At 40.2% G+C, this 12429-nt stretch overlaps 1 protein-coding gene across 1 annotated transcript in view; it reads right to left on the bottom strand.

Moving 5' to 3' along the window:
- The window catches only part of erbb4b (erb-b2 receptor tyrosine kinase 4b), a gene marked incomplete at its 3' end in the record, with an annotated part of 315584 nt that overhangs the window by 60875 nt on the left and 242280 nt on the right, over nt 1–12429 (bottom strand). Inside the window, exons 15-16 of the mRNA XM_080477811.1 lie at nt 5831–5985; nt 3307–3351 (exon numbers count right to left, since the gene is read on the bottom strand). Coding sequence (XP_080333937.1) covers nt 3307–3351; nt 5831–5985 — 200 coding nt within the window. The remainder of the gene's footprint in view (nt 1–3306; nt 3352–5830; nt 5986–12429) is intronic.

Here is a 12429-nt window from a genome sequence, read left to right on the forward strand (position 1 = left end):
TATAAGGATATATAGAGTAAATATAGACCAAAAGAAAAGGTATTCACAGCTGGATTCAATTTCTTCACCTTTTCCATCCTCTTGGATGCTTGTGCAGAATATCAGAGGCGGATAGATCTTATACACTGCTGATTACCTTTTGATTATAAAGGTCACCATTTAACTTGAAGTCATTCACGACTGCTACTAACATGCAACCTGTGTTTTTTTTCTTTATGGATAATAAAAGATGTGTAGTTGAAGAAAAAAAATCAATGAGATTAAAAAAAAAAAAAAGTTGTTAAATTTATTCGACAATCCTAACAATAAAACATGTAAACAAGCTGTACTATTTATCATAGTGTTTAATGAATTTTTTTTTGGCATGTTGGAAGTGAGTGGGAGGAGAAGGGTTTATTCGGGATTGGAGCTTCTTCCCCCACACCACTGACCCTATGGGGTCCCTTGAGACCCTGCCTCCTCACTACGGAGCAAAGAAGACTAATATGTTTTGTGGGGTTTTAGGAGCTTTGTTTGTGCTGTGGAGATGTCGCCTGGAGGGATAGCAGCTCCAGCTATTTTACTGATGGCTTATCTTTGTTTGTTTTCTTCTATGAAAAAAGAAATATATGATTTTCACAAGTCATGATCGCAGTTCTTTCAAGAAATGGTTTGACATTTTGTAAAAGACACAACTTCTACATTGAGATGTAGAGCTGACCATTTTAGCAAAGATTAGAAACCAGCTTCTTTAAATTGTGTCTGTTCAAAGATATATTCCAATCACAGACTTATCTGTTTAGGGTCACCACAGCAGGTTATTGAAACTTTTATCATAGACTTGGCTAATTCTCCAGGATTAGCCCAATGCGCACCAGGTGGGAAAACATGGACAGATGATAGTTTCAATATGAAAAAAGTGACAAATGTGTGAAAATATGTATGGACAAGGACCAATGATGAACAGTGCGTAAACACAAACACGTCAGACAAACACAACAAAGAAATATAACACTGGGAAATGAGACCTGCAGCTACTTGGTCACAACAATAAAGGAAAGGGACAGACAGGATATCAAAACGTGTGCCTTGTCACCAGAATAATGGAATAGAAAGAGGTCCAATCGAGAGAGAATGCATTCCGGCTTCTCATTTGGGATCATCGTGATCCGCATGTTTGATTTGAAACAAGCCTTACTCTTATTCCCTTCCTAACGCAACTTGAGATGTTGGGGTGTGACGGCCTTGATTGTTGACTCACAGCTGTAATCTCTCCTCAGTGTGATTCAAAACCAGTAAAATTCTGGTGACAAGCTGGTGGAATCCATCAGTTCCTGTGACGTGTCTCAATTGAAGCTGTTTAGTCAGGGACAGCATGTGGACATTCGTAACACACGAACCTGAATCTGTCCAACTTCTGAACTTGCTTATGGTACATATGTATCTAATGATTGAAACTCCTTTTGAAGTAATACTTATATGACAAAAAAGCTTGTGAAAATACTTCAAACATTCAGTACACCCGGTCCAAACACAGTATGAGATGCTGGTTATTACATTAAGGGCTTTAGATGGATCAAAAGAATCAGAAGGTACTGTGTGATCAATAGTGAGATGTCACTCCCCTTATACAGATGTCAAACTCTTCAAATTAGATAGGTCGGCATTTATGATTCTGGCGAATTACAAATCGACTTTGAAGGAGTCCATTACTTGTGAGCGCAGAGGAAAAACAAGACGTGTGCATCGATATGTTTCAACGACTTGAATGAGAGGTTATGGACCAGCGTTGCTAAACAACGTGCATGTACATGGGGACATGTGGCGACACATCAGCAGGAATAAAGACTTTCCACAAATGCAGGATGTAATTTTAACATCAAGATACACAGTAGAGGTCTACTTCATTACATACGCTCCACTTCCATGGTCTTTCTAGCCGACATTAATAGGTCCCCTGAGTGAGTGGGGAAAACCCTGCTGCTCTATAAATATGCTGCAGACGTACAGTTTAAACTTTCACTCTGTAGCTCACCTTTGTACAGGAACCAGAGATGCATTTGACCTGACTGGCAGGCATGTTTCTGCACCATTTCACTAACGTTAGAATATTAAAAGGTAATTATTGCAAATGAGTCAGGCACAGGATAGACTTGTATCAAAAACAGGTGCCTTAGATCATCTTGAATCAAATGAAAGAATATAGGTCCAAATGTAAACATGCTATAGGAGTCACTGCTCGGTTTTGTCAGACACAAATATTCCAGGCATACACAGCAGAAAAAAACTGATGCGGCTTACGCAGATATCCATGCAATTCCTACACAACAGGTACATCAATGCAACGTGGAACAATGGACTCAGACGACTTTGTGCAACCACAGTTTTGTGATAAGACACTTTCAGCTGTGCTAAAAAAAAAACAATACCTCCGAAACAGATTTACAACACGTGTGACACCTGAGAACAGGCAACGAAGCCCGAAAGCTGCAGATACAATACAGCTGTATCCGAGTGAGGGCTATCAGAGATCCGATAAGAGCTGATCTGTTCACCGGGTCAGCTGATAGCTACATTTTCCCATCTACTGGAGTTTCCCTGCTGGCAGAGCCCCAAATACTGTTTCAGGTGAAAATGGGTTGATTTTTTGAAAATGGCATGTTATTTTCTTTCTTTTTTTTTTTTTTCCTTCCAGAAATCATGAAATTTCTTTCAGCATCCGTTTCCTTGGTAAAATGCCTATAAAATACAAGGGACATGATATCTGGCTCCTCACTGATTATCTCTATGTTGACTTTACAAGAGTTTTGTGTGATGCTGCTCGAGAGTCTAAACAGTGCCACGTCTTGACTTTTACCTCTGAGCTAACTTTTAACAACCCCTGATCTTTTCAGTGTGCTGGAGATCTTGAGACTCACTTCTAAGCTGTGCAGTACTCGCTGCTGATCTTTGTTTATTTTCCCATATTTTTAATCATGCCCTAAACGCCACAAATGATTTCTTAGCTCCACTTGATGGCAAACTCCTTCATTTATAAAAACTTGTGAGCATTCTTTCCTTTGTTTTTTTTGTTTTTTACCCCCGAGCATCACAACAAAAGCCAAAGCACTATCAATTTATCAAGAACCATGCAGGCTACTTACGCACACATACACACAAATGCACACATGCACAGCGAGGCATTAAGGACACTCGCAGGGATTTAGGGCCTCAGAGCGAATCATTAATCAGATTCCGTGCTGACTGTGATTCTTTGGGAGGGTTGATGGTTGGTGGTTTGTTTACATGCTGTGAAATGAACTCTATCCATAGAAGGGAAGGTGGTACCTGTCCATCCAGCCAATGCAGTCTTGAAGTCTTGGTCCAATGCACCTTGTAAAAAATGAAGGACAAGCAATAAGCAATCCTCATAAAATTGAGATATTGCTAAAAACGATGGAATGCTAACTTAATAGCAGTTGGCTCAAACGATGACTGTATGATGATGCGTAGGGATGGATGTTTTACTTCCTGAGTCACACACTTCAAGACAGTACCAAGCTGGCCTTGTGTGTTAAACTCCGGACGACCATGAGCAAACTTAAAATGTGGAGACTATTTTTGCCCTGTTAGGTCGCTCTCAGCTTCATGCTTGCTCTGGCCTGGAACACAGTGAGAGTTTATTTTCAGAGTGACAGTTTACAAAGCTGCACTGTCTTCAGAAGAAAAGCGAACATCTCCGTGGGAAGTTTCAGCAGTCCTCTTGCATTAATGTTTCAAGCCTCCTATGCGCAGAGTGCACCAGTGGCGTCATACACAACACGCACCGGCTGTGAAATTTTGTGGCTCTTTTGAATGTTCTGGCGGAGTCTGTCTCTTTCCCTCTCAGTGTATCTCTCACATCCTTCGCCTTCCATCAGTTTTTGTTTTCTAAAGGCGGACCTGCTTATGAAGCTGTGCCTGTGACAAAGTGTCAGCCTGGTGTTTTCCATTTAAGACTACATTGTTATGCTGGAGCGAGCTGGAGGCTGTCACTCAGGAGAGGAGAAATAACACTAGAAAGTGACATAAACTCCCCGTGGAGTTAAATACAAAATGCTGTCTTACCAAACCGAGTTGCATATTACAGTGAGCGATCAGTGGCCAGTGAGCAGCGGAGAGTGGCAGGATACCTCATTGGTTTCATGCACTTTTGTTTTTTTTTTTTCTCTTCTTGCTCATTTTCTACTTAATCTCTCCATTTATCTTGCTTATCTCACAAGATCTTGGGAGTATACTTTTCTGTTTGCAGGAAGAGCAGCACGAGCCCCATGAGCTCGAGTTGTATTAAAATATTTGTGTAGTACGCATCACTTACTCATCTGAGCGACTCTCGCTGGTCACCTTCTAACCAATATATTTGCACCATCACCAAATACAGAATATGTGCAGTCATTCACACATGTCAACCTGCTTTAAGATTCTGCAACCTTAATTAGCGCCAGCCCAGATTGACATGGAGATATTGTCTTGTTTGTCATCAGTGCTTTCGAAATATTTCCCGAGAAAGAAGTGCTCCTAAATTCTTTAAAGTAATAGGAAATGGCACTCTGATTGGTTTATTCAGTGGTACAACCAAAACACCTATGAATAATTGAGGGAATAATTACAGCCCTTTGAACCATGTGTTGGATTTATACCAGATTTAGCTCACAGACTATTTGCCGGTAAAATAGCCAACGAGAATTTGGACACACCTAAATGCACGAGTGCTTTAGACTTTTAGACTGTGCACTTAGACCGTTAAATTAGGGCCTTCTCTCTGAAGGAGGCTGTTCTAGCTTCAGCTTCTTTTAAGCTGGTCTTACTTAAATTCCACTTCCTTCTGATATTCCAGCTTCAGGAAAACCTCTTCTTTAACTGAACCTGTTGACACGCAGTATTGAATTTTACACTTCCATAATTATACTGCTAAATGATTGACAACATACGTTGCTGTTTTGCCCCATTAGAATACACACACTTGAATTGCAGATCCAACATGGTTCACTTATACATCGGATAGATAACATAGGGATGAATGAAAGGTTTCACAGGTTTAAACAGATCTTGGTTTGGTTCAGACTGTGTTAAGCAGCTGGTACTTGAGCATATTTTTTTCTTGTTTTATATTTTCCATTTTAATGTGCTTCAAGAAAAAGTTTGGGTCACATTTTACAGCAGTGAAAAAATACCATATATATGGCTAAGTTACCCTGAACTTTAACGACTTAGCCTAACGTGAATGGAGTACACAGAAGCAAAGTAACATTTGATCCCTATAGTTTGAGGTGGATATTTGTTCCACCACTGTGGTTAAAGTCAAAGAAACCTAAGGTTCAGCAGTACTCCAATTTGGCTGTTATGCTTTCATGTCTCGTGCGGCAGGGCATGCTACTGTGTAATAACAGCTTCCACAGACTTATAAAACCCTACAAATGCTTTTTTCTTCCAATCTAAAACAATTATTTAAGGAGGAGAATCTTCTCATATTAACAGATCTTCTAGTTATCCATTGTAAATAGACAAAGATAGATTCTTGGCCTGGCTCAGAAGGCCATGAGTGAAAGCACGAAATATGAACAGCACGAGAGGGTTAAACAACAGTTTTTTTTTTAATTGTACTCCAAAATCAGCCTGAGAAAGAAAGCAGAGGATTACGCTATGCCACTTGTTATGGTTTTTTACTTGCTCTTCTATTATTAAATGATGACGACTGAACTCAGCTGCTGTTTGCCTTGTTTTTATCTCTTACAGTCTGCACTGTTTTGAAATCCGTGAAAGAATAATGGGAGTTTCTTAGTGTCTGTGGATTAATGAGTATCATACCCCACAGCTCTGTCCTTGCACTTACCCCTGGGTGCAATTGGAATGGCAGGGATGACATTCGTTGTTGACTTCGGCATACTTGAAGATGAAACTGTTGGCACCTTGCAGGCCATCGGGACATTTTTCCACACAGTTTGGACCATCCTTGAAATGAAGGCATTTCACACAATGCTCTGGGCCCTGTGGGCAGAGAGAAAATAAAGCACATTTTCAATCTTTTTTTAGAATTACATAATAGCAGAATCCCGGCAGTAAACTTAATTTACAACGTAATAAAAAAAAACTAGTTTTGCAGTGTGTGATAAGTGTCAGTCACAACAACTTATCTTGATTCAAACAAAATCATCTTAAAAGTCCTTATTTCTTCCTAACTGGTTGGCGAACAGTTAAAGGAGATATTTATGCAGCAGGGTCAACGATCACAATCAAATCTTAATGTAAACAATTTTATCTCACAGATGCTAAGGAGACATGCTTTCTTAATAAATATGTATTGTAAAAACACATTTAGAGGATATATTATAGTATGTGACATCATTAAATCAGGCCTAGAGGACAATTCTGCACTATTGCAGATTTATGGAAGGTGGTAGCCTCTGTTTGCATGACCATTGACTGATTGATAGGTGTATATATATGCATAAACCTGAAGCTGAGTGATTTATTTTTCACAGATAAAACTGTAGTATATAGTATTAGTACACCCGTGAAGCAACAGCAGCTTGAAAGAGAGAGAGCGAGAGATAACGGGAGGCAAAAGAAAGGTGAAATTGGTGAAAAAAAGGAAAGAAATAGTGAAAAAATAAAGAAAAGGCAGTGCTGTTGAGTAATAAGGAAACAGAGAGAGAGAGAGAGAGAGAGAGAGAGGGAGAGAGGGACGAGAGGGAGAAAGCAGACGATACGCATAAAGCAGTGTGAGCAGAGCAGGCAGATAATAACCATCGCTCACAGCACACACAATGACCATAACAATCCGCCTAGAACAGGATTTATGGCGCTAATATAGGCGAGGGAGGAGGTAGAGGAGGACATGAAGAGAGGTGAAAAGCTCTCCCAGAAGACCCCATAACGAGCATAACTAACACACACACACACACACACACGCACACACGCACACGCACACACGCACACGCACACGCACGCGCACACGCACACGCGCACACGCACACACGCTCACACGCGCTCACACGCGCTCACACGCGCGCACACGCGCGCGCCAATGTATTGATTATCAAGATTAAGTGAGAGACTGAAGATGATCTTAAATTTGGAATTTATCACAAGATGGCATAAGAAGTTGTTTTTGCTGGTTATAAAGGCTAAAGAACAATAAATAAAAAAAATTAAAAAACAATACTGTGGAGGCTGCAGTGTAATTTGCCTTTAGCCTCTTTGTCGTGATAACAACATAAAGTGATAAATTGGCAAAAATTATCATGTCAAATCATGGAAAATCATCGAAAAACAACTGTGAAATAATTATAATTGGGGCATATAAAAACTATTTTAATTCCCCATCATCCAGCCATTGTTTTGCACTTGAGCCATAGCATGAATGTTAAAAAGGCACATTGAACAATATTGAACAGACATACATGCATTAACAAATCTTGCCAGAGTGATAAACGCACACACGGTCTTGTATGTGTGGCTGCGCTTCACATATTATAAAGCTCTTAGCACACCATCCTATTGGTGACTTGTCTCAAGTATGGAGGGAACAATGGAATACCCATACTGTCAATAATAACATTTTGACTTGTAAGAGGAGTTGGGTTCGGGTTAGGTTAAATGGAGAGTAAGAGGCAAGCAAATCGTGCTATAGTCTGCTGAAAATGAGTGTACGTCAATGTAATGTTTCCTGAAAGGATGAGAGAACAACATATAGTTGTGCTTTGATCACTGAAACAGAGTGTGAATCTGTGTGTGCAAGCGTATGTGCCTCATAATACCCCCGCTTATGCTCTTTAAAGCCGGTGCACGTGCGTGAACATGTACTCACCCTGCTATAATTATGCAAATTGAAAGTCTCACCGCTCTCTCTGGCTTTAGCGTCGAGCTTGGCACTTTGCTTTTATGAGTGTCTTCCCACCCATGGCTATTGGTGTGTGCGTATACAATAGTCCCATCACATCAGTGCGCTAAATTATGTGACACAGCAAAGAAACTGTGCCCGGTCCAGCAGGATGGTAGGGCAACCACAGCAACAACGAAAGCACCCTGCTGTACATTCAAATTGCTCTGCATGCACACTTCAGACCAAATTGTGTGAATGTGTGTGACGTGTACACTTCTGGGAGACAGCAGCGGTGATGGTGGTGGTGGTGGCGGTTGTGGGTCTGCTGATTTTTTGTTATGTGTGGGGTAATGTCAAAAATTAATGGAAGAAGAAGATTTGTTAACACTATGCATGAAGCAACTGTAGGATCTTAAAGACAACATAATGAACTTGCTAATGAACCATTCAGTCATCATCGGGGGCAAGATGCATGAGATGGACATGGGTTTTCAATGTTGTAAATATAGATGCATTTTGGAGCAGTGGTTTTGCTGAGGTTGAAATCAGCAAGCCAAGTCAGCTGATTAACGATCTTTAGATGTAATATCGTCGCCTAAATTGCTTATAGCGCTGCCTGTATGCATGCATATCGACACGTATAGAATCCCCAGAGGGCACCGGCCCTATCAAATCACTGTTTGTAAGCTGTAATGTAATTGCTATGGGCTCTGTAGCAATAACATTGTTGCTGTAATCCATTTGGATGCCTATGCTGCACATGTGACATCTATACAAGGTCCAACATGTTGGGGCATCTCCATTATACACCGCTTGACAAGTCACTTGTACGTGTACACACAGAGCAAACATTTGCATTTGACGCACTGACTTGTTTGAACATCGTACAGTACGTCTGGAATTACAGAGTGGCAAAAAAGACAAATGGGTGAACATCAGAATATTTAGATTTACTTCGAAATGAACAAAAAAAATATAAATATGACAGCAATTGCAAGTCTGTGATTCTTTCATTCATCAAAGGGCTTAAATAAGTTCTTGGCTTCCGGGTAGTAGCAACCTTTTTACAGCAGCCATATTCCCATCACTGTCAATAAAAGCTTTGTCCAGGACAGTCAACTATCAAGCAGCCAGCCAAGACAATCAAAACAAAATAAACACACAACTGAAAGCAACAACAACCATGAAAGTATTAACTCTGGCCTTTGCTTGCCCATGCTTGCACATCCACACACAAACGTCACTGTGGTTTGGGAGAGCAAAAAAGTTCCACACTTCTAAACTACATTGGGAAAACTGTCTGACAGGGTGTGATGGGACACAAAAGACAGTACATGGCCCCTCTGGCTTGCATCTGTCGCAAATCATTCCTCTCTATCAAAAAGCAAGATAAGATTTTAAGAGAAAGCAGGGTCAGGGGCCTCATGTGGCTGTGGGTGCAGTGTTCGCAAGAGGCAGACGGAAATGAAGGTCAGGGATTTATTTTTCATGGCGTTTTTTGATACAGCTGCTACCAGTTTTTCAAAAGCTGCTATGCTTCTCTTGAAACTCGTGAGGAGATAAGGTTCCCGGGTGATAGAAATGTCTTCCTAAGGGAAAAACACATGTGAAACATGAACTTCTCCATTTTCATAATTAACGGTTGCCTGTTCATAGAAGAATAACATGACAGGTTACAGTTTGAACTTGTGGATTAGCCTATCTGATACCCAGAAAAGTACATGAAGTGGATGCAAATGTCCAGAAATTTAGTATGCGCACTTAGCAATGACTTTTATCATTGAATCACATGAAATATAATCAATAGTCAAGCTGAGAGGCACACTTTGACTGTTGGTACAATAATTAATCCTAGTCGAAGAATACCACAGGGACTGTCTGCAGCTCAATCATTTAGTTTGTGGTTAGTGAAGTGATGCTAAAGCCTTGGAGCGAAGGCCTGAAACACAAAGCAAAATAACTGACCCCTTTACAGCTGAATCTGCCTTTACTGTATCAGGATAAATTCACTTTCAGTGTTGGTTTTAAAAACCAAATGGTATAAATACAATTTAGATGATACAATAGGAGCAACTGCCATTTTAATCTTATCTTGAGGCGTATTCCACGTTGCTTAAAATGGAAAATGTTATGTGATAGCTTCATAATATTTGCTGACAACACATGTCAATTGCTGATATTAATACAGGGAACAAAATCTGCAGTGCATGTTTTGAGCAAAAGTCCTTCTTGATGCAACCTTACTATCATCGCTCGGCTTCAGGAGTGTATTTTAATCAGAGGAAAATAAATACCCTCAAACGTTGCAGGTGCTTTAGCAAATTCTTTGTTTTGGGCACTGTTCTATAGAATATTTGTGCGGGGATAGTAAGAAACAGATGCACAAACATAAAAAAAATCCTAAGTTTGAGAGCTATTTCCTTTTCTTTAGATTTCAGCCTCAACTCAGGGCCAACTTAGCTCCAAGAAAAGGACTCTAGGCTTTGCGATGGAAAACCTGAAGATATAATCCTGCCATTTTTCATATGGAAAACCTGACAGGTACTTTACCACTGACTTGACATTATCAAATAGATAGTTAATCTTTATTGATATGCAGAAATAGAGGTTCATAGGCTAGCTTGGGATATACTTCCGTATACTGTGAATTCCATTTAAGGCAGATAGCCGTGTATTACATTTTCAGTGGATGAATATTGTTTCCATATTTATAACTCAGGGGTAGCTCATCTAGTGAGGCAGTTGAAGAAGAGATTCATTAAAAAAATGACGAAAGCACAAACCATAATCATGTATCCCAACGGTTCCATGTACTCATTAATTACTTGCCACACTGTGAATAACATAGATCCAAGCTGACAAAGCAAAGTGCACCAACAGTTTCGAGGCTTTTCTCATTCTAGACATTAGGAAACACAATGGGTTCCTACGAGTCTGTGCAGTTTTCAGTTGTAGTGATCTGATTTTGGTCAGTTGTCTCCATGCAGCACCTTTGCACAACAGCAGTTAACTAAACTCACAAAGATGCATGTCATTTAGCTATCCTGTGAAGATAGATAAGATTAGTTTCAGTCAGTCTAGGTCTTTCTTGGTGATAAAGTCATACTATATTTTTTTTCCAAATTAGAACAATGCAATGCCCTATGCTGCAAAAAAAAGAAGTGGGGTTGGAGTTTGAAGGTAGATCTGTACAAACTTCTGCATAAGATAATGGGCTTTGAGTATTTTAGCGTGACCAGTTTTAGAGCAATCAATGTCTGACAGGGGGGCCTTGAGACTGATTAACTGTATTGCTGGCGGTGTCTGATCTGAGGCAGTGGAGGACTAGGGCTGAACACAGTGGATATGGAGAGGTTTTGACGATTAGCACAATGTTCTGCCAAAACATTCAAGAATTCCATTATTTTACCTGAATTTGCGCACTCATGTGAAAATGGAACATTTGATGAATGAGGGCGCATAAATTGGGACACGCTTAAAAAGTCATTCGATGTTACTACCTTGTTTTGCAGTCTGGAGTTGACTTTCAGAGGATCTGACAAGCTGGAGCATTCGAGAAATAGAGAGAATTTGAGGGGCTAATTAATATGATATTGTTTATTTGCTGGTGTTTATAATTTCAGACGTTCTCTGTTTTCACAGACTTGCCAAAGGCATTTTGGGATATTTGGTTAATGCTGTGGCTGTCACACAGCAAGATAATCTAAATATGGATGACTTCTGACTCCTCATTTCCTAATTTTGCGTAGCTGGTAGACAAACCAACAGGTACTTCCAGTCTTGTGCATCTTTTTTTAATATTCAATTAACTGATTAACTGGTGGTTCAGGAGGGATTCAATAATGATTGATCATTCAATGATCATTTGAGGCTCACTGGCCAGACACTGAAGTCATCTTCACCAAGAGGCGTTCACAGCCTTAGGTCATGACTGTAGGACTGAGTGCCGAGTTGTTCATCAGTTTTCTCACTCAGTGGATTTGGTGCTTGCGCAGGGTGCCAACTAAATTCCTCAGGCAAAGACTTTATTTTACACTCTGTCAGAGTCCCCTATTCGTCCATGAGAACGGGTACCCTGGTGGATGCTGGCTGTTTAAACTCGCCAACGACTGTGCCAATAAAGTGGTTATACTTAGTGGGCACTATTGGAAACAACTGCACCAAATGTCTGGAACTATTTGAAGGAATCTCTGGTCTTTATGAAAGAGGAAGACACCTGCAGAGAGATACGGTCAGATGCTCACTGAGAAAACTGCTGTTTGACATCTTCAAGCAGTGAATAACTGATTTCAACTTCCAGAGGCTTGGATCTTTTCTAAGTTGCTTCTGAGAAATCTGTGTATGCTTCCAGATCATTTACAGCAAGGCTGTAGGTCTAACTGAAGACCCAGAGATGTGTATCTGCAGACATGACCTAGGAAGAGAGTCAGTGATCCTAGAAATTACTACAGAGAACATTTCTTTTTTGAATACTGCTGATCTGACTAAGCAGAATAGGCATACAACAGCAATTTGGAAAACCTGTGTTTCTTTGGGCTGTTTGCACCCCTCCATCATGTCCGAGCAAGAATAAAATGATTTTGTTTTGTATTACATGCAAAATGCGT

The sequence above is a fragment of the Lipophrys pholis genome (genome assembly GCF_963383615.2).
Source record: "Lipophrys pholis genome assembly, chromosome: 13".
NCBI lineage: Eukaryota > Metazoa > Chordata > Actinopteri > Blenniiformes > Blenniidae > Lipophrys > Lipophrys pholis.